Raw genomic sequence first — 23,038 nt, 5'->3', positions numbered from 1 at the left:
AGAAACTCTAATTAGTAGCATTCTTATATTTAATTACCTTTTATATCATTGTACTCTTCTCTCCATCCTTCCAAAATGTCAACACATGGGCTTAATTTTACCCTCTGAACCTTCCTAGAACAAATCTCCCATCCCTACTCAACTCCACCCCACCTACATAGCAAACTACCATCTGCTGCACAAACTAACTCTTACTTGCAGAACACATCCTTGATGTCTCAAGGCCAAAGGCCATAGGCCCATTTTGTTCACCGAAGTTTCAGCCTCACACACAGCGCAAGGTACATAGCAGCCTGCCAATCAAAGCTAATAATTTGATAATAAATAAACCGGTCCTTCTATAAGCTATATGCAGGGCTGCACTCCAGATGAGTATTTCCACCTGATGAGGGAAAAGGATAATGTATTTATGTGAAATATACCTATATAAAGTTATCACAAAAAATTAAGGTACAGCAGCCACAGATGCCTGTGCAAGTCCTGTACAAGGTTAAAGCAGTCAGTATTCCCCATGGGTGCCCGCACCCCTAGCCAAGGAGCTATCAGTAATTGGTGGCCGGGAAAGTCACCAATTGTGCTCGAGTGGACAGGCCTAGACCCATGCACAGATAGGCAGTACTGATTGGACTGGACTCAATGGTTATAAAACTCAACCAATCAATTAATTCTTTAAAAAAATGTAAGGCAGCATTAATTAGGAGGGGGATACGAGGGATATTTTATAGGAGTTGGGGGAAGATGGATATAATCTAAATATATTGTATGCATGTTCAAAATTACCAACAAAATTTTTAAAGGAAAGAAAGACAATTTAAACACAACAAAGTAAGTAAAATAAATAAAGCTCAAGGACTTGTTTTCTCAAATTACATTTGCTATGTGCTTTTAGTGATAGCATTATCAAATGGAAGGATAAAAGACAGGCCTGGGGAGGTGGCCAAGGTGGTAAAGTGCTTGCATGGAAACATGAGTTCGGATCCCCAGAACTCCGTGTAAAAATCCAAGTGCAGTAGCATACACCTATAATCCTAGCAATAGCAAGATGAGGGGCAGAGATGGGGATCCACAGAAACCACAAGCCAACTAGCCTGGCCTACTTTGCAAGGTTCTGGGCCAATAAGACAAAAAAAAAAAAAAAAAAAAAAAAAAAAGGAAGGCTTCTAGAACAGATATCATCCAAGGTTGTCCTCTGACCCCATAATAGAATATCCACTTATACACACACACACACACACACACACACACACACACACACACACACACACTCACCTGGACACACACAGAGCAAAGTAAAGTAGATGAGCCAGACCTGAGTTGGGGGCTTGACTAAGTGGTATAAAGCATTTGCCTCCCGTTAAGTGGTAGAGCATTTGCCTACTGCGTGTGAGCCCCTGGGTGCAAGCAGAACTCCATTAGCTTTGCCCAGGTGTATTTTAGGTGTCTCCCAGAAATTTCTACAGCACAGAAAAGTCATCCTCAATTGGTCCAACCAAGGAACCCGATTACCTTTTCATTTACACCTAACTTTTATTCTCAACATTATTTAGCTGTAGGTGGCTGCTGTTGTCAAAAACCAAACAACAACAACAAAACTACATATAGTCCAGGAATGATCATTCATAGAGAGAGCAATCTGCCATACAGATTTTCAGTTACCTTTTTGAGTGTGAACACCCTAAGAACAAAGTATGAACCAGAGCATTGGATTGCACACAAAAAAAACTAAGATGCTTCCAAACTCCTTTCTGCATGAATTTTATTGCAAAAATCATTGACATTACAACCTACCGCTTGAAAAGATGAAGTGAAATGAATTTCCCAGACTGTGTGTGTCATATGTCTATGTAAGGTAATTGATCCAACTTGGTGTGTCCCCATAAAATGCCTTACAGTTTGGAGCAGATATGTCTGACCGCATATACGATGATTTGCCTGACATAGAGAAAATTGGGAATGTTCTACAAGACTATCTTGACGACTATAACCTCACAAACCCTAAGGAAGTAAAGCTGGTGTTCTTCCAGGATGCCATAGAGCATGTGTCAAGGTACTATGCTACAAGCCCCCAGTTACATATAGATCCTGTTTGTTTTTTATTAAAGGATAGCACTTTGGATGCGTTAGTCGAGTTAAAGTCTTGTAGAAATGCTCAATGTGGACTAAAAGATACTTTATAATGTTTTTAATTTTTTTTATTTATTTGTGTGTGTGTGTGTGTGTGTGTGTGTGTGTGTGTGTGTGTGTGTGTGTGTTGCCTGAGGTGGTCAGGAAAGGATGTTGGATCCCCTGGAGCAAGAACTACAAGCAGTTGTGAACTGCCCAATGTGGTTGCTGGTACCAAAATCCAGGTCCTCTAGAAGAGCAGTATGTGCTCTTAATCACTGATTCATCTCTCTAGCCACAAAATATATGCTTTAAATACATACCACGTGAATTTTCTATGGAATCCCACAAGTCAGTATTGCTAAATATGGAGATGTTAGATTTATTTATGTGTATGGGTGCATTGTCTACATGTATGCATGTGTACCATGTGTGTCTGATACCTTTGGTGGTGAAAAGAGGGTGTAGGAGTCCCTGGAACTCGATTTACAGATAGTTATAAACATCATGAGAGTGCTGGGAACCAAACCTGAATTCTCTGCAAGAGCAACAATTGTTCTTAACCATTAAGCTTTTTCTCTAGCCCCTATTATTGCAAAATATTAATCAATTTTATTTGTTTGTTTTTATTCTTGTCTTGTTACAAATAGTATCTAAAGTGCTTTAAGAGATATATTAGGCTAATTATGTGTGTGCCTACAGAGAAAGCTCAAGATCATAGTTTTGAACCCTGAGGATAGATCCATCTGCTTAAAAGTGTGACTCCTATCCACTTACAGCCCTCTTGGAGGGACATTCCTCACATGTGGGTATAGAGCCTGAATATCTTCAGTCTTTGGGATACAAACCATTTTGTTCATGTCCTTTTAGACAGTTCTAAGTGTTAAAATAACCTTTCCAAGTGAGCCAGCATTTATTTCCGGTGACTTCTGGTGTCAGGTCCATTCTAGGGAGTAGGAACAATGAGCATGTAAAACCATGATGCATGACATCATATTTAACGTCACAGGCCTCTCTTCACTCAGTATATCAATCTCTCTTCAAATAATGCTCAGAGAATGTTCCACTTGGCTTTTTAGACATGCTTATATCTGTTGGCTCTGTTTCACCGTTGTCTTTTATGGTTCTAGGCCTCTCTCTTGGGGTGTTTTGTAGAGTCTCATCAGACAGTGCCTGGAGTGCCTGTAGCATCTATCCTCAAGTGCTCTCTCCACATGCCCCTATGTTGCAGGAGCGGGATGTCTGGGTTTCTCTAAATAATGGCCCTGGCTCCAACAGCAAGAGCAGAGGAAAAGCCAAAGGGTCCTATAACTTAGCTTTGGAAGTTATACCTATTGTACTATACCTAGTCTTTCAGCCAAACCAGCCACACAGGCACACCCAGGCTCATAAGAAAAGAACAGAGCTCTAGCCCTTGATGGGATCCAAGAGCAAGTTGGACCGGGAACAATATTACAGCCAACTTTTGGACTATATCATGGAAAAAATAGGTACACTTTCTCAAGTCTTCCTTCTAATGAATAACAGGATTGGGAATCATATTCAAACCTTTGCTTCTAACTCCACTGCAGGCCTCCCAAACCAAAACAGGCCTGATTTTTTTCATAAAAGCTCTGTAAGTGTTTTCAAATCATTCCCCCTGCTTCTCTTAGCTTTATCCTTACCAGGTACAACTCTCCTGGACCATGCCAGGAGTACAGTGCTTGTAATCCCAGTACTTGGGAGGATGAAGCAAGATTGCTACAAGTTTGAGGCTAGCCTGAGCTATTATACCAAAACCTGTCTCGAATCCCTGTCCTCTAAAAAGTTACCCTGGATATTTCATGTTACTTATTAAAAGAGAATTTCCAGCCTTCAATATGCTTAGCTTCATAAATTTCTGATATTGCACTTTAAAAGTGGTACCCATATTTGATGACATTTATTTTGCAAAACTCAGCTTGAAATTATTAGTGAGTGGGATCTCCCTTTGCTACAATTTAACAGCTCTGTGGGTTTATATTCCCAGTCCTTGTGCAAACTGACAATTAAATCCCAAGAATTTTTTTCACATAAATAATAGCAAATAAAGTCTTCCATGTGTCCTGCATTTCTGCTCTTTAACTCAAATTTAAGAAGTCGTGTTTGCCACGGCTTGCATTATGACAAGACCATTTATCACTGGGCTGTTAAGACACTGCTTGGCTCGCATCTGTTCTTTTGCCAGTGTACCCACGGCACTCCCGTCTATAAACCCCATTTCAAACACTGATGATAATTTTTTGAAAGAAATTATTTTTACATTTTTTATTTTGTTTCTCAGAATTCGTTAATACCATCACTCCCAGGGGGTGGTCATGTGATCATCAATATTCAGACGTGAACTCCATGGGTACTGCTCGTTCTTATACATCCTTCCTGCCTTCTTGGATTTTTAAATTTTCTTCTTTCTTCTGTATATCTTCAGACTCACCTAGGATAGGTTTGGAGATTGTCTCTGAGCCACAATGTGACATTTTGCCCCTCGCTCAGTCTCTCGCCATATCATCTCATGAAATGATGCCTTGAGGCCTGTTGTGTGGCCAGCCTATGTGATTCATTTCTATGCGGGAAATCTATTACTCCTGCTTTAGACGCTCATAACATTTTTAAGTTGTGTCAAAAATATGGATCCCAGAGATAGAAGTGGTAGTGCGGCTTGTGATTCCGACCCTTAAATGTGTGTGTGTGTGTGTGTGTGTGTGTGTGTGTGTGTGTGTGCGCGCGCGCGCGTTTGTGTTAGCCAATTCTTTCCTTCTACCCTGTGGGCCCTGGGGATTGAACTCAGGTCTTCCAGCTTGGCAGCAGGCGCCCGTGACCCCACTGTGCTGTCTCCTTAGCTCACAGACAGGTGCCCGTGACCCCACTGCGCTGTCTCCTTAGCTCACAGACAGGTGCCCGTGACCCCACTGCGCTGTCTCCTTAGCTCACAGACAGCTCCAGTCTTTCCGGTTTCTCCTTCTATAGCGGCTGTTATGTGGTCTCTCAAGTTCTATTTTCTCCCCGTGGTTTATCCTCCTTTGCTTCCGTGTTCTTCCTCTCTCTCTCTCTCTCTCTCTCTCTCTCTCTCTCTCTCTCTCTCTCTCTCTCTCTCATTCTGAGTCATTCTGAGCATTCTTTCAACATGGCTCATTTCCCACAATATCCTACGTGAGATGTGCAGCTTCTGCTGACCTCCTTCTCAGGTTAGTGGTCCCATCTGTCCGTACCTCTCCACTTTTCTCTGGACTCAGGTCCCGTGCTCTCCTTCTTGGGTGTCCTCTGCACTGTTTTAGATCTGCACTGAAGTGACTCAGCAAGTTGGATTGCTGTGACGAGACACCCTGAGCAAGGCAACTTAGAAAAGAAAGTGCTGAGTGAGGGTTAGAATCCACGGCCATCACAGCAGGAAGCACGGGAGCAGGCAGGCGCTGGAGCAGTGGCTGAGAGCTTGTATCTGATCTACAGACACGAGGGGATGCGGCTAACTGCAAATGGCACGGAGCTTTGAAACCTCAAATCCTGAGCCCAGTGACACACCTCCTCCAACAAGGCCACGCCTCCTAATCTTTCCCAGTTGGAAACCAGCATTCTAATATATGAACTCATGGAAGTCATTCCTACTCAAGCCACCGCAACAGCTTTCTAGAATGTTGTGGATCTATACAGTGATTGGCCCTGTTGACACCCGACCCTCTTCAGAACCACAGTGTCTTATTCTAGATCCAGTGATTTTTGTGCGTGCTTGCCGTTCTAGGTAGAGACCTGGGCTTTGCCGATGTATGAGCAGGACCCATGATCAGTCAAGGTTCCTTCCCATTCAAACAAAGAGAAAAGAAATCTTCCTTTATTTTAAATTTGCACACCTAAGGCAGAGAGCCACCAGCCTGTGGTCAATCAGAGGAGAGATGGAGAAAGGAGTCAGTAATAGCACTCCTCCAACCATGATTTGCCTGAGATAGCCCGCTTCTCACTTGCACATCCTGCTTAGCTGGCCACAGCCATCCCCACCGTAGCAGACCCTCTCAGCAGAAGCCATGCCTGTGAACCTGAACTCAATCTTCCTCTGCTTCACTTCCTGCAGGATTGCACGGATGATTCGCCAGGAAAGAGGCAATGCCCTGCTGGTCGGGGTAGGAGGCACGGGAAAGCAGTCCCTCACGAGACTTGCAGCTCACATATGCGGTTACAAGTGTTTGCAGATTGAACTTAGCCGAGGGTATAATTATGACAGTTTCCATGAAGACCTGAGGAAGTTGTACAAGATGGCTGGTGTGGAAGACAAAAATATGGTTTTCCTTTTCACAGATACCCAGGTACATATTCAAACAGTGAGCACATAGGGTTACCACCCACTGGGAACGCATGGGGTACAATCCACTGTGTGTTGAAGACAGGTAAAGTATAGAGTATTGTTGCCCCTCCCAACTTCATGTCTTTTTTTTTGTCTTTTCTTTTCTTTTATAACCCACTGAGTCCATTTAGTTCCACCCATGTGTGCATGGGTGTACAGCCCTCTGCTGAAGCATGGGCAACCTACGAGGGGCTGTGCTCATCCAATCTCATCAGCCATCAGAGATCAGGAGGTTCTTAGCAAGGGCTGAGGCTTTGCACACACTTCCCCATCCATGCCGGAACATTGACTGGCTTGAGAGCATGCAGGTCTTGTGCAGACAGCCACAGCTGTTGTGAGTTGTGAGTACACAGCCACGTCATGTTCAGAAGATGCTGTTTTGTAGTAGTCCTCCCTAGGAGAAGTCAGTGTGGCTAACTTTGCTCTCACTTAAAAAGCAACGATATACCAGTTAAATCCCCCAAAAGGACGTGCTTATAAAACGTAAATTAACAAAAGCAAATATTGAACATTACTGAAGTCATATTTGACCTAAATGAGAAATAGTTGATATTAATTCACTTTACATGTTGATCTCACTCCTGGGAATTTGGTGCATGAAAATAATTTGCTGCCAGCTGAGGAGCAAAGCTCTAGGCCTGAAGATGATTCATGATATAAACTAAATTGTCAACCATTTATGCCCATGGAAATGCAAGGCACATTGTCTCCTTGGTGTGTTGTGCTCTCATATTTGTGGTTTAATATTAACAATGAAATCGTAACTGAATGGAGCAGAATACAAGATACTTGTGCATATGACTTTGATGGGTAAGGTATTGTGCCAGTTAGTTTTAGCTGTCAAATTGACACAATCTAGAATCACCTGAGAAAGAGTTTTAAGTTGAGGAATTCTCTAGATCAGATTGCCCTGGGAGCATGTCTGTGAGGGACTGAATTGATTGGTAATTGATGTGGGAGGGCCCAGCCCACTGTGGGCAGCTCTATTCCCTGGGCAGGGGGTCCCAACAGTAGAAGAGAGTGAGGAAGCCAGCTGAGCTTGAGAAAACAGGCTGCTCTTGGCTGTGGATGTCATGTTACTAGCTGCTTTGAGTTCCTGCCTTGACTGCAGCCTGGCATTGTACTTCAAATAAGCCCTTTCTTCCCAAGGTCCCTTTTGTGTTTTATCACAGCAAGAGCAGTGAAGCCGGAACAGATGCAAATACTCTTCAAGAGACAAAAGAAGAGAGAAAGATGGAAACTCAATAGAATCACTGTGTTAGGATTTAGGATGCTATCTATGGTTTAAGGATCTTTTAAAGGTGGAACTGGTACCTGTGAGTTTTGGAATGAATACTTGATAACGTCCTGTAATAACTGTAGCGTGATGAACTTACGATGGCCACTCTGCTTTCCCTACAGATCGTTGTGGAAGAGTTCCTTGAAGACATCAATAATATTCTAAATTCAGGTGAAGTGCCTAATTTATTCGAAAAGGATGAGCTGGAGCAGGTTTTAGCAGCCACACGACCAAAAGCAAAGGAAGTTGGAATTTCTGAAGGGAACAGAGATGAGGTAGCCCATTCCAGAATAGTTTCATGACTTTCTAAGTAACAATTACCTTAGCCTTTTGCTCAGCAGCCCACAGTTCACCTATAAGGAGTCCATAGGTAGATTTTTTTTTATATGATTTTCCTTCTAATTCTATGTATTCTATTTTCTGTGGGTCCATGGAAACACAATCAGAAATCCTATTGCCCCCACAGAGATTACAATCATAGTCAGCTCCCCTTATTCTTCTTTGAGCCTGTGCTTATTAGATACACCTGCAGTGTCTAGCCTGAGGGAGGCTGCAGGCTGAAGCCTAATGCTTTTCATACCCTTGTCTGGCAGCAAGGTTCTGCACAATGGAACAGGAATGTGTTTTCTCTCTCTGGAACAATATAGCTGTTGCCCACCTCCACTTCTCCAGCACCATGATTTTAGGCGCCCCGTCCCTCCCTTCTCTCTGCACCTCCTTCCACTCTGGGGCTATTATACCTGGATATGTGCTGTGTCCCCGTGAGAACTGCCCTGGGTCGGAGAGGATAAGTACAATCAGCAAGTCTTTTTCTTTCTTTGAGACACCAGAAACTGATCCAGGGTTTCACACAAAGTAGATAAGCCATCTATCACTGAACTCCAGTACTCCATTTTTATTGTTTGAGACTAAGTCTCACTAAATTTCCCAAAGTAACACAAATCTTAAAAGGTCTTATTAATAGAAAATCCAAGCCAGATATTGGGGTGAAAGCTGAAAGATCAGAGAAGCAGAGCAAGTCAGCCATGCCACTAGCTTACTTCTATGAAATCCTCAGCCTCAAGAGAGCGAGTTCCTGTTTCCTCACACCTTATATACCTTTCTGTGTCCTGCCATATTACTTCCTGGAATTAAAGGTGTGTGTCACCACTGCCTGGTTCTGATTCTCTCATGTAGCCCAGTGTGGCCTTGAACTCACAAAGATCTCTGCCTCCAGAGTGATAGGATTAAAGCTGTATGCCACCACTGCCTGACCTCTATGTCTAATTTAGTGGCTGGCTCTGTCCTCTGATCCCCAGGTAAGCTTTATTGGGGTACACAATATATCACTACATCCCAATGTGACCTTGAACTTACTCTATAGTTCAGGCTGGCCTTGAACTTGCAATCCTCCTGCCTCAGCCTCCTGAGTAGCTGTATTATACTACTGTATCACCACCAGGTCTGCCTCAAGCTGTCATTTTTAATATTTTCAGACTACATGAGTGTCTTCACTACTTTCTTGTTGCTATGATAAAAAAAATACCTAACAAAATTAATTAAAGATGAAAGAGTTTATTCCAGCTCATAGTTCAGAGGCATAGTCCATCATTGGTACAGCCCATCATGGCAGGGAAGTCATGGTACCAAGAGCTTGAAGCAACTGGACACATCACATCCACAACTGGAAAGCAGAGAAATAAATGTGTACATGTTAGAGCCCAGCTCCTTTCTCTACTTTATAAAGTCCAGGATCCCCTGCCTAGAAAACAGTCCCACCCAGAATTAAGATGGGTCTTCCCACACCAAGTAATATGAGCAAGATAACACCTTACAGGCATCCTCCCAATGAGTCTAGATTTTTGTCGATCTAACTGAGTATAGATGTTGACAATTCATTTATCTAAGCTAATTGTTTTTGATGATAATATCCTCACTTGTTTTCCTTGCTGTTTTCTCCTATTTTAAACTGAAAACTGACCTTTTCCATCAGGTGTTTCAATATTTCATCAGCAGAGTAAGACAGAAGCTGCACATTGTTCTCTGCATGAGCCCAGTTGGCGAGGCCTTCAGGTCCCGATGTCGAATGTTCCCATCCCTGGTGAACTGCTGCACCATTGACTGGTTTGTCCAGGTTGGTGACACCCAGGATACCTCTTTGAGAAGATAGATTTGCTTGTTTGGGGCTACCATGCTGTTTAAGCACAGCTCATGATACTTGGATTAGTTGTGAAGGCTTCTAGGAAGTTACTCAGATATAGGATTATGGTAATGGTCACAACAATGAGAAAACACAGTCTGTAAAGGAAGGAGAGGCCACTGACACTGAAGTCATTGTGATCCCGACAAGAGCTGTTTCAGTGCATGGACGGGGAGAGAACTAAGGAGAGAGAGGAGGCAGAGATGGCTCAGCAGTTAACACGGCTCAGCTGTTCTTCCCGACGACCCAGGTCCGATTCCCAGCACCCACATGGTTGCCAAAAATCATCTGTAACACCAGTTCCAAAGATCTAACTACCTCTTCTGGCCTCCAAGAGCACTGCACACATGTGATGCACAGCATACATGCAGGCAAAATACCAATACACATAAAGTAAAAATAAATAAATCTCAATGAAAGGGGGGGTCAGAGACAGTGAGTATAAGCAACACTCTCAAGAGATTTTCCCAAAGGAAACAGAAAGACAAGAGTAAGGGCTAGAATGGCACAATGAGACCAAGAAAGCCTGATCTTTAAATTTTTTGTTGTATTATTTATTTAGGGAGCAGGGTATATGCTACAACACTCATATGGAAGTCAGATGTCATCTTGCTGGAGTCGGTTCTCTCCTTCCACCATGTGGGTCCAGGGGTCAAACTCAGGTTGTCAGACTTGCTAGCAACCACCTTTACCTGCTGAGCCATCTTGCTGGCCAGGAAACAAGTCCTTTTTAATGGCAATTTTAAACTCTGTGTGTGTTGATAAAAGTGATCCAGGAAGAGAAATACATTGGGTTACCTCACTCAGGATGATTTTTTTCTAGTTCCATCCATTTGCCTGCAAATTCCATGATGTCATTGTATTTCTCTGCTGAGTAGTACTCCATTGTGTATATGTACCACATTTTCTTAATCCATTCTTCAGTTGAGGGGTATCTAGGTTGTTTCCAGGTTCTGGCTATTACAAATAATGCTGCTATGAACATAGTTGAGCATGTGTCTTTGTGGTATGATTAAGCACTCCTTGGGTATATGCCCAAGAGTAGTATAGCTGGGTCTTGGGGAAGATTGATTCCTAAATTTCTGAGACACCACCATACTGATTTCCAAAGTGGCTGTACAAGTTTGCACTCCCACCAACAGTGGAGGAGTATTCCCCTTGCTCCACATCCTCTCCAACATAAGCTGTCTTCAGTGTTTTTGATCTTAGACATTCTGACGGGTGTAAGATGGTATCTCAGAGTTGTTTTGATTTGCATTTCCCTGATGACTAAGGATGTTGAGCATTTCCTTAAATGTCTTTTGGCCATTTGAGATTCTTCTGTTGAGAGTTCTCTGTTTAGCTCTGTAGCCTATTTTTTAATTGGACTGTTAGGTATTTTGATGTCTAGTTTCTTGAGTTCTTTATATATTTTGGAGATCAGCCCTCTGTCAGATGTGGGGTTGGTGAAGATCATTTCCCATTCTGTAGGCTGTCATTTTGTCTTATTGACTGTGTCCTTTGCACGGCTGGGTGCCAGGCTGATCTCCAGGAATCCAATCGATGAGAGAGAGGAGGGATTCTATGAGCAAGGGGCATTGAGATCATGATGGGAAAATGTACAGAGATGGCCAGCCAAATTAGTGGAAACACATGAACTGTGGACCAATAGCTGAGGAGCCCCCATGGTACTAGACTAGGCCCTCTGGATAGGCAAGACAGTTGTTTAGCTTGAACTGTTTAGGGGGCCCCCAGGCAATGGGATCGGGACCTGTCCCTGGTGCGTGATCCGGCTTTTTGGAGCCCAGTGCCTATGGTGGGGCACTCTGTGCAGCCTTGGTGCAGGGAGGAGGGACCTGGACCTGCCTCAAGTGAATGTACCAGGCTTTGCTGACTCCCCATGGGAGGCCTTACCTTTTCGGAGAAGGGGATAGGGGATGAAGTGTGAGGGAAGGCTCTGGGTGGGTGGGTGGGGTGGAAGGAGGGATGAGAGGGGAATCTGTGGTTGGTATGTAAAATGAATAGAAAATCTCTTAATAATAAAAAAGAAAAAATTATGCAAAAAAACGAGAGAGGAATACACTGATACAACATTAGGCCTCATGGAACCAATGTCATTGAATAGCAGTGAAGCACAGGGTGTAATTGTCAGAGAAGAAGCTATACCCTGGGGGATAAAAAGTGAGGGATGAGGGGCACAGGTGCAGGTGGGAAGATACTGGGGTGGGGTGGGGGGATAAGAGCTCACTGAAGTGTTATTTGCTTCCGGTCTTTTTATTCATGTGGTAAACAAAACAATCAACTGAAAGTAGCACAAAAGGAAAGTGCAAGTCTGGGAAACGGTAGACAAAGCCCAAGACTGCAAAACTGATGCATTAGGAAAGGCCGAAGCATGTCTGGGCCTCGCTCGGGAGCAAGTTGTCACGAACTACGGAAAGCGCCGTGTGTGGGGTTTGTAATCCCAGCACCAGGGAGGCTGAAAACCGAGGGATTGCTTTTCATTCAAGACCAGCCTGGGCCAGGGTGAAAGAGCCTGGTTCAAAAGCTAAACAACCATCAGGGAGTGTGAGGGAGCACTGGGGATGTCCCTCCAGCTGCAGTCAGCTGCCCAGCAGCCTCACAGAGTAACTAAGGGTCAGGGGAGCTTGGAATCAGAGAGGTGAGAAGGAGTTGGGGTCTGAGCGGGACAGTGATCACATGGATGGACCGACCCCACAACTGTGTATTACGGCGAAGACGAGAGGTCCATGTAACCCCGCATCATTCCCTGCGTGGAACTGCAAAGATATCCAGTCATTCCTTCATCTAACCAGTCAACGTTTATCAGCACCTTCTATGTGCTTGACACCGTTCCGGGGGCAAACTGGTCAGCAAACACAGACCTGAGACCCTGGTAATAAGGTTCGGTTCATGAAGCCCCAAAGGCAGGAGTAGGAGTAGACAAGGACAAGCCCCAGACAAACACAGTTTCTTAGTGGTTGAATGATGTGTTGTAAAAATGACCGACAGAAGTTTTTTTTCTGATGCCCTCTTCATTTACAGTGGCCCAGAGAAGCGCTTCTGTCTGTGTCAAAGACATTTTTCTCAGCCGTCGACACTGGAAATGAAGAGCTAAAAGATAAGCTTTCCCTCATGTGCGTGAACGTGCACCTGAGTGTCGCCCAGATGGCGGACCGCTACTACAGTGAGCTGCGCAGGCGCTACTACACCACGCCCACCTCCTACCTGGAGCTCATCAACCTCTACCTGACCATGCTCACTGAAAAAAGGAAGCAGTTAGTTTCAGTACGTTCAGTCTTGTCCACAAAAACAATTTGGCTTTTGGCTTAAAGCCAAAACTTTAGGGGGCAGAGGGGAGGTTGTGAATAATATATCTATGTACCTGTCTTACTCGGAATGCTAAGCAATTGCTCTACCGCTGAGCCATATCCCCCATCTTCAAACCAAACCATACTCTTTACAACCTGTAACAGCACCAAAAAAAAGGGTCTTCCTGTGTTGGTACAAGGTCCTTCCCCTTCCTGAATATTTATATTTTCCTTCTTTCATGTATATGTGTTGTTGGCTCAATAGAATAAAGAAAACACAATAGCACAGAAGTTGAGCAGAGATTCCACCATCTCTGTAGGGTTTTAAATAGAAGAAATGGTTTTTTGTTGTTGTTGTTGTTGTTGTTATTGTTTTTGTTTTGTTTTGGTTTGGTTTTTTGTTTTTCGAGACAGGGTTTCTCTGAGTAGTTTTGGTGCCTGTCCTGGATCTCTCTCTGTAGACCAGGCTGGCCTCAAACTCACAGAGATCTGCCTGGCTCTGCCTCCCAAATCCTGGGATTAAAGGCATGCGCCACCGCCACCCAGTGGAAGAAAGGTTTTTGATGCAGAGATCTCACCATCTCCGTAGGGTTTAACATGGAGGAAAGCTCTTAGATGAGCAGTAGAGATGAGCTGTGAATGCTCTACCATGTACAGACCAAGACCAAGGACTTGACTGTCACATAGTCTCCATGCCACGAACTCTGCCTCTTCCATCACAACCTTGAGCCTGTTATGAAAGGTCTGAGAGCTTGAATAGAAGATAACCCTAAACTTGGAGCAATATACATGTCTATAATCCCAGCACATGAACAATGGAGCAGGAGCATCAGAAGTCCAAGGCTGTCCTCAGCTACATAGTGAACTTAAGGTTAGCCTAGGTTACATGAAATCTCATAAGAGCAAAAAGTAACACAGAATTTTTTTTTTAATTTAGAAAGCAAACTTTAGAAATACTTGTAGCTCCTACTTGGACTGCTGTGAAATTTAAATAAGACTGCAAAAGGACAAAGGAAACAAATACATAAAGACACAATGTTCATGAAGTACTTACTATGGCCTGGCATGTGAGGTGCCCATGTGGCTGCCATCCTCCTACCCATGGAGCCATTAACATGACCCAAAATTCAAACATTTTAGTCACAGAAAGTAGAAGCCTTGGCCTACTTGGACATTTAAAACACTTTTCAGGAGTCCAGCCTTGTAGAATGCATGACTTGTAACTAGCCCAACAGTCACCTTGACTACTCACAATTTGAAATGATCTTGTTTATGCACCTCTTTCCTCCGGAGGTGTCTCCTGGACTGTATGCCACCTCCACAACCCCAGACAAGGGTTTTCACTTCTAGGAAATAGGGCTCAGATGTAGCAATCAGAGCCCAGGTCTCAGGGCTCTGTCTCCAGACTCTCAGGGCTCTTGACCCACTCCGAGTCAACAAGCTTCCAGAATGAAGGCCTCCAGGGCTTCCTGTCTGAACTTGTCTCTGACATTTGATGTGTTACCATGAAGAATAAAAACAACAGACCTTGCTTCCTTCCCTCAGTGAGCCAAATGGTTCAGAGACATCCCACCACTGTAGCCAGAGGGTTGGGTGTGGCCACACGGTCAGTAGTGTGGCCAGTTCTTAGCGTCGTACTGCCTACGAAGGTTTTCCTATTGCTGTAGGTTCACAACTTGAAGTGTTATACAATGGTGTGATGATTCTGTAGGTATAAAATTCAATGTATAAATAATGAATGACAGCAATCTAAAGCTTCTAACACTGTTAGGGAACTTTTGTTGTCATTTAGGCACGAGATCGTGTAAAGAATGGTCTCACCAAGCTACTGGAAACGAACGAATTGGTGGATAAAATGAAATTAGACCTCTCGGCTTTAGAGCCTGTGCTACTACAGAAGTCACAAGATGTTGAAGCCCTGATGGAAAAGCTGGCGGTGGATCAAGAAAACGCTGATCAGGTAGTCGGGGCTCTGGGAGTGGCCCTACGGGTAAAGGCTGCAGCTGGCACCTCAACAACCACAGAGGATAAATAATCATTTTTCTCATCACTACAACCAAATAACTGACAGGACGCCACTTAAGTGTGGAAGGGTTTGTTGGAGCCAACAGTGTGAGGGAGTGCAGTCCAGCATGGCTTCAGGGGTGTGGGGCAGCTGACCACAGTGTAGCCACAACCCAGAAGCAGACGCGGGTGAACATGGGTGAACACGGTGTTGGGTTTCCTTCCTCCTTTCTATTCAGTCTAAGACCCCACCCCGCCCCAGCTCACAGAATGGTATCACCCACATTCAGGGTGGTTCACTGCTTAGTTAAAGCTTTTTAGAAACAAGCCTAGAGACATGCCCAGAGCTGTGTTTCCATAGTGACTGTAAATTCTATCAAGTTGACAATCAAAATTAATCCACAATAACTGATCAGGTCGTTTTCATGTATGTGTCATTAAAATAGATACCAGAATCGGTAATGCTATTTTTCTAGAAATTCAGTTATGTTTTAAGTTGTAAACATATTTCACTTGACCAAATCAGAGCTGAAAGGGTCATGAGAGAAGCAATATCTGAAATTATAAAACAGCTCCCCCTCCTTCTAAGAAGGAGCTGCCAGTTGATTTTATCCTAAGGCATGAGATAGATGAAATGTAACTCCTCTCACCACTGGTCTAACACAAGGGCAAATATAGGTCATTATCCTGACTCTTCAAACACCAGTCACATGTCTCCTGTTGGAAATACCCAGCATAAGAAGCATTTTGGATTTTTCTAGATTTTGGAATATCTGTATAAATAGGAAATACACAGCACGAGACTCAATCTAAGCACAAGTCCATTTGACTTATCTACATTTTATAAACAGCATCTTACAGTAACTTGGTACAATCATCTTAGCTGTCTGAACTCAACTGTCGCTGTCATGTGAGGCCCAGTGTGGGATTCTCTGCTTGTGGCCGTATTCGGTGCTCCAGCACTTCAGACTTCGGGTATTTTTGCTCACTGAGACCTCTTAATCAACCCCGATTCTGTGGTCAGGTCCGAAGTGTTGTGCAAGAAGATGAAGCAATCGCAAAGGTGAAAGCCGAGGAGACCCAAGCAATCGCTGATGATGCCCAGAGAGACCTTGAGGAAGCACTTCCTGCCCTTGATGCCGCCAATAAAGCGCTGGATTCCTTAGATAAAGCAGATATCTCTGAGATCCGAGTCTTCACAAAGCCCCCTGATTTGGTCATGACGGTGATGGAAGCCATCTCCATCCTCTTAAATGCCAAGTGAGTCATTCAGAATATCTGGTGAGACCTTCCTTTAACGTATTTTCTCCATTTTCATATTTTCCTATATGTACATCCATTCTATTCTCTAGCCACCTCTCGTTGGTTTGATTGTTCATTCAACAAGCGCTCTATTAAGTGTCTGTTTTATGATAGAGAGTGGGAGATACGAAACACTTGTCTATAGAATGCAGGTAGTTGAGGGGCAAAGATGTGAGCAGGTATATTTTGTTTTAAAGAAGATGCTCATTTGGAATGTGGGGCCTTGGAAAAAGCTTGGAGACCCATGATTTTCATGGAATGAGAGGGAGCTGAGCAGACAGGCAGTGGTTTCTTCAGGAAAGACCATGTATATGTTATGCCAAGCAGATTTCCTCTTGATGACGTTTAGTTTTCAAATTTTCTTTAAAAATATCCTTTTCTAAATTTCATATATATGTATATGATATATGTGTGTATAGATATGCATATATGTATATATGTATATATGTGTGTGTGTGTGTGTATATATATATATATATATATATATATCCCTTTCTGTGTAAAACTGAGCAGAGTCTGGAACATTCCACTACCATCAGATGTTTCCACTGGCTCTTAGGCTGACACTATGATCAGACCAGAGCTCTATGCAAAACATACGTAAACATGAGCAAAGGGGACCTAAGAACCACTGAACATTTTTTTTTTTTACCTAGTCAGAATTTCTTAGAAATATCAATATGCAGCCTGGTCTACAGAGCAAGTACCAGGACAGCCAGGGCTACGCAGAGAAACCCTGTCTTGCAAAACAATCAAAAAGAAGAGGAAGAGGAGGAGGAGGAAGGGGAAGGAGAAGAAGGAGGAGAAGGAGAAGAGGAGGAAGAAGGGAAGGAAGGAAAGGAAGGAAGGAAGGAAGGAAGGAAGGAAGGAAGGAAGGAAGGAAGGAAGGAAGGAAATCAATGTGGCAAAAGCTCAAAAGAACATGGTTGTTTGACCAAGCGATGCAAAGCCTCGTTAGAAGGCAATTTTAAAGACATCCTAGCAAGAGAGTTTAAAAGTCAAAGTTGAGGCAAAGGAGATAAAATATAAGGACTATGGTGTTTTAAAAATAAAAACTATAACTTCAGGGCTGGAGAGATGGCTCAGCAGTTAAAAGCACCTGCTGCTCTTTCAGAGGACCTGAGTTCCCAGTACCCATATCAGCTGGCTCACACCTACCTGTAACTCCAGTTCCAGGGGACCCCATGTCTCTTTTAGCCTTCACAGCTACTACACTCACACATACATATTCCCATACACAACACACACAGAGAAATACATACACATCATTAAAAATAAAAATAAAATAAATCGCATCTTGTGGGAAGGGCTGAAGCAGGCGCTTTTGGCTGGGCGCGGTCTGCTGCAATCCGTGGAGGAATGCGCCACCCAGCCACCATCAGGCCTGGGCACCTACAGGAAGGCTTCGGCTGCGTGGTCACCAACCAATTCGACCAGCTATTTGACGAATAGCTGGTACTGAAGGCAGCAGAGAACAAGAAAAAAGAAGCTGGCAGGAGTGGCGTTGGGGGCCCTGGGGCCAAGAGCGTGGCTCAGGCCGCGGCCCAGACCAACTCCAACGAGGCGGGCAAACAGTTGCGGAAAGAGTCCCAGAAGGACCGCAAGAACCCGCTGCCCAACAGTCCAATTAAGAAATGGGCTATAGAACTAAACAGAGAATTCTCAACAGAGGAAACTCAAATGGCCGAAAGACATTTAAGGAATTGCTCAACATCCCTAATCATCAGGGAAATGCAAATCAAAACAACTCTGAGATACCACCTTACGCCTGTCAGAGTGGCTAAGATCAAAAACACTGAAGACACCTTATGCTGGAGAAGATGTGGAGCTAGGGGAACTCTCCTCCACTGCTGGTGGGAATGCAAGCTTGTACAACCACTTTGGAAATCAATATGGCACTTTCTTAGAAAATTGGGAATCCATCTCCCCCAAGATCCATCTATACCACTCTTGGGCATATACCCAAGGAATGCTCAACCACACCATAAGAGCACTTGTTCAGCTATGTTCATATCAGCATTGTTTGTAATAGCCAGAACATGGAAACAACCTAGATGCCCCTCAACTGAAGAATGGATAAACAAAATGTGGTACATATACACAATGGAATACTACTCCGCAGAGAAAAACAATGACATCATGAGGTTTGCAGACAAATGGATGGATCTAGAAAAAATCATCCTGAGTGAGGTAACCCAGACTCAGAAAGACAAACATGATATGTACTCACTCATAGCAGGATACTAGATGTGGAACAAGGATGACTTGTCTGCTACTCACATCACCAGGGAGGCTACCTGGAAAACAGGACCCCAAGAAAGACACAGGGACCGCCCAATGACAGAGAAATGGAATGAGATCTACATGAACAGCCTGGACATGAGTGGGAGTAGTGAAAGGCGAGGGTCGAGGGAAAGAGAGCTTGGGGGAGCGGGAGATCCCAGCTGGATCAACAACAGAGAGGGAGAACAAGGAATAGGAGACCATGGTAAATGAAGACCACATGAGAATAGGAAGAAGCAAAGTGCTAGAGAGGCCCACAGAAATCCACAAAGATACCCACACAACAGACTGCTGGCAATGGTCGAGAGACAGCCCGAACTGACCTACTCTGGTGATGGGATGGCCAAATACCCTAATTGTCATGCTAGAAACCTCATCCAACTACTGAGGGATCTGGATGCAGAGATCCATGACTAGGCCCTGGGTGGATCTCTGGGAGTTCAATTAGTGAGAATGAGGAGGGTTTATATGAGCGAGAATTGTTGAGACCAAGGTTGGATAAAGCACAGGGACAAATAGCCAAATGAATGGAAACACATGAACTATGAACCAATGGCTGAGGGGTCCCCACTGGATCAGGCCCTCTGAATGGGTGAGACAGTTGATTGGCTTGATCTGTTTGGGAGGCATCCAGGCAGTGGGACCGGGTCCTGTGCTCAGTGCATGAGCTGGCTGTTTGAAACCTGGGGCCTCTGCAGGGTCGCTTGGCTCGGCCTGGGAGGAGGGGATTGGACCTGCCTGGACTGAGTCTACCAGGTTGATCTCAGTCCTCCAGGGAGGCTTTGCCCTGGAGGAGGTGGGAATGGGGGGTGGGCTGGGGGGAAGGTGAGGGGGGCGGGAGGGGGGAGAACAAGGGAATCCGTGGCTGATATGTAGAACTGAATTGTATTGGAAAATAAAAAAATAAAATAAAATAAAATAAAAAAAAGAACCCGCTGCCCCCCAGCGTCGGCATGCCTGACAAAAAGGAGGAGACGCAGCCGCCGGTGGCACAAAGCTACACAGAGAAACCCTGTCTCAAAAACAAAAAAAGAAAGAAAGAAAGAAAGAAAGAAAGAAGAAATAAGGAAAGAAAGAAAGAGAGAGAGAAAGAGAGAAAGAAAGAAAGAAAGAAGAAATAAGAAAGAAAGAAAGAAAGAAAGAAAGAAAGAGAGAAAGAGAGAAAGAAAGAAGAAAGAAAGAAAGAGAGAAGAAAGAAAAAAAGAAAGAAAGAAAGAAAAAGAAAGAAAGAAAGAAAGAAAGAAAGAAAGAAAGAAAGAGAAAGAAAGAAAGAAAGAAAGAATAAGGCGAGTTGGAAGAAGACCTGGTCAACTTCAGGGAGAATGTAGCATGAATCTTAACAGGTTTTATTAATGAAATCAAACCTGATGCCAGGTATTGGAGTCAATGCTAGAAGATCGGAGAAGCAGAACAGGCCACAGCCACCTCACCTTGCCAATTCCTCAGCTGATCCTGTTTCCTCAGACTGGAAGCCTCTGAGTCCTCATGCAGAATGAATCTCAGCTGAACTGTTGCTCAAAAGTCTAAAAGCTTAACCAGGCTCTAGTTCCTGGTCCTCATGCCTTAAATACCTTTCTGCTTCCTGCTATCACTTCCTGGGATTAAAGGCTCTTGTTACCACCCCTGGCTGTTTCCAGTGTGGCTTTGAACTCACAGAGATCCAGGCGGGTCTCTGCCTCTGGAATGCTAGGATTAAAGGTGTGTGTGCCACCATTTTCTGGCCTCTATATCTAGTGGCTGTTCTGTTCTCTGACATCAGATAAGTTTATTAGGGTGCACAATATTGTGGGGAACACAATATCACCACATTTCCCCTTTTTGTCTAAAATTTAAAAAAGCTTATAACTAATACAAGAAAAACTATATCCAATAAGTATATACAATATATACAGTCAAGAATTACATTAACAATGTCTAGTCCATTTACATTTGACAGATTCAGACAAAAAACTCCATTAATATATAACAATGTCCAGTCCATTAACATTTGACAAATCCAGATAGAAAAATTTCATTACTTATCCTGTTTAAAACAAGTAGTTCCTTTTTAAAAGTAGATTCAGTAATCTCCCTTTTTATCTTATCATATCCAGGAGAAGGGAAAATAATTGATAGGAGAACAGAAAGGCGACCACCTCGGGAAAGAAGATTTGAAAAGCCACTTGAAGAAAAGGGTTCTGAAGGTGGTGAATTTCCAGTTGATAGACCAATTATTGAACAGCCTATCCGAGGCTGAGGTGGTCTTGGAAGGGGTCGAGGAGGCCGTGGACGTGGAATGGGCTGAGGCGATGGATTTGATTCTCGTGGCAAACGTGAATTTGATAGGCATAGTGGAAGTGATAGATCTGGCCTGAAGCATGAGGACAAACGTGGAGGTAGCGGATCTCACAACTGGGGAACTGTCAAAGATGAATTAACAGAGTCTCCCAAATACATTCAGAAACAAATATCTCATAATTGCAGTGATTTGGATCAATCAAATGTGACTGAGGAAACACCTGAAGGTGAAGAGCACCCAGTGGCAGACACTGAAAATAAGGAGAATGAAGTTGAAGACACAGGGATCGCCCAACAACAGAGAAATGGATGAGATCTACATGAGCAAACTTGACATGAGGGAGGGGGGGTAATGGAGGGCAAGGGTCGGGGGAAAGAGAGCTTAGGGGAGCGGTAGGTCCCAGCTGGATCAGAAACAGAGTGGGAGAACAAGGAAAGAAATACCATGATAAATGAAGACCCTGTGGGAATAGGAAGAAGCAGAGTGCTAGAGAGGTCCCCAGAAGTCCACAAAGATACCTCCACAATAGACTACTGGCAAGGGTCGAGAGAAAGCCCGAGCTGACCTACTCTGGTGATCTGATGGCCAAACACCCTAACTGTCATGCTAGAACTCTCATCCAGTGACTGATGGAAGCAGATGCAGAGATCCACGGCCAAGTCTCAGGTGGAGCTCCAGGAGTCCAATCGGCAAGAGAGAGGAGGGATTATATGAGCAAGAGATATTGAGACCATGATTGGAAAAAGCACAGGAACAAATAGCCAAACTAGTGGAAACACATGAACTATGAACCAATAGCTGAGGAGCCCCCATGGAACTGGATCAGGCCCTCTGGATAAGTGAGACAGTTGATTAGCTTGAACTATTTAGGAGGACCCCAGGCAGTGGGACCGGGACCTGTCCTTAGTGCATGAGCTGGTTTTTTGGAACCTAGGGCCTATGCAGGGACACTTTGCTCAGCCTTGGTGTAGGGAGGAGGTCACTGGACCTGTCTCAACTGAGTCTACCAGACCGAGCTGAATCCCCAGGGGAGACCTTGACTTGAAGGAGGTGGGAATGGGGGGAGGATTGGGGGATAAGGCTGTGGGGTGGGAGGAGAGAGGACGGGAATCTGTGGCTAATATGTAAAATTAAATTAATTATAAAAGAAAAAAGAAAAAGAAAAAAAAAGAAAGAGGTTGAGGAAGAGGGTCCAAAAGAGATGACTTTGGATGAGTGGAAAGCTATTCAAAATAAAGATCAAGCGAAAGTAGAATTTAATATCCGAAAACCAAATGAAGGTGCTGATGGACAATGGAAAAAGGGATTTGTTCTGCATAAATCAAAAAGTGAAGAGGCTCATGCTGAAGATTCGGTTATGGACCATCATTTCCGGAAGCCAGCAAATGATATAACGTCTCAATTGGAGATCAGTTTTGGAGACCTAGGCTGCCCAGGATGTGGTGGCAGGGGAAGACATGGTGGCCATGGCCGTGGTGGCCATCCAAACCATGGCAGCAGGACTGATAAGTCAATGTAGATGACCCAGAGGCATTCCCAGCTCTGGCCTAACTGGATGCCATAATACAACACTGGCTCCTTTGTGGACCCTCCTGTTCAAAGCTTTTGCATGCCTAAGGATCCCAAACAACTAAGAATTAAAAAAAAAAAAAAAGACTGTCATTCATAACATTCACACCTAAAGACGGAATTTTATCTGTTTTGAAAACGAACTTCTCTAGCTACACAGAAGTAACAAATATGTTAGTCGGTTTTATATTTAGAAATGTATTGGTAGCAGGGATGTTTTCATAATTTTCAGAGATTATGCATTCTTCATGAATACTTTTGTATTGCTGCTTGCAAATATGCATTTCTAAACTTGAAATATAGGTGTGAACAGTGTGTACCAGTTTAAAGCTTTCACTTCATTTGTGTTTTTTAATTAAGGATTTTAGATGTTCCCTCAATTACAAGCCGGTTTTAAATATTA

At 43.8% G+C, this 23,038-nt stretch overlaps 1 protein-coding gene across 2 annotated transcripts in view; it reads left to right on the top strand.

The window, feature by feature from the left end:
• Positions 1–23,038, top strand: part of Dnah6 (dynein axonemal heavy chain 6) — a 220,711-nt gene that overhangs the window by 126,568 nt on the left and 71,105 nt on the right. For both annotated transcript variants that reach the window (XM_052718995.1, XM_052718994.1), the window contains 7 exons: positions 1,893–2,047; positions 6,185–6,416; positions 7,856–8,008; positions 9,706–9,846; positions 12,934–13,176; positions 14,992–15,159; positions 16,228–16,463. In XM_052718995.1, the coding sequence (XP_052574955.1) occupies positions 1,893–2,047; positions 6,185–6,416; positions 7,856–8,008; positions 9,706–9,846; positions 12,934–13,176; positions 14,992–15,159; positions 16,228–16,463 (1,328 nt within the window). The remainder of the gene's footprint in view (positions 1–1,892; positions 2,048–6,184; positions 6,417–7,855; positions 8,009–9,705; positions 9,847–12,933; positions 13,177–14,991; positions 15,160–16,227; positions 16,464–23,038) is intronic.

The sequence above is a fragment of the Peromyscus californicus genome, unplaced genomic scaffold (assembly GCF_007827085.1).
Source record: "Peromyscus californicus insignis strain IS unplaced genomic scaffold, ASM782708v3 Scaffold_6__1_contigs__length_162567912, whole genome shotgun sequence".
Taxonomy (NCBI): domain Eukaryota; kingdom Metazoa; phylum Chordata; class Mammalia; order Rodentia; family Cricetidae; genus Peromyscus; species Peromyscus californicus.
This window is presented reverse-complemented; position numbering and strand designations above follow the sequence as displayed.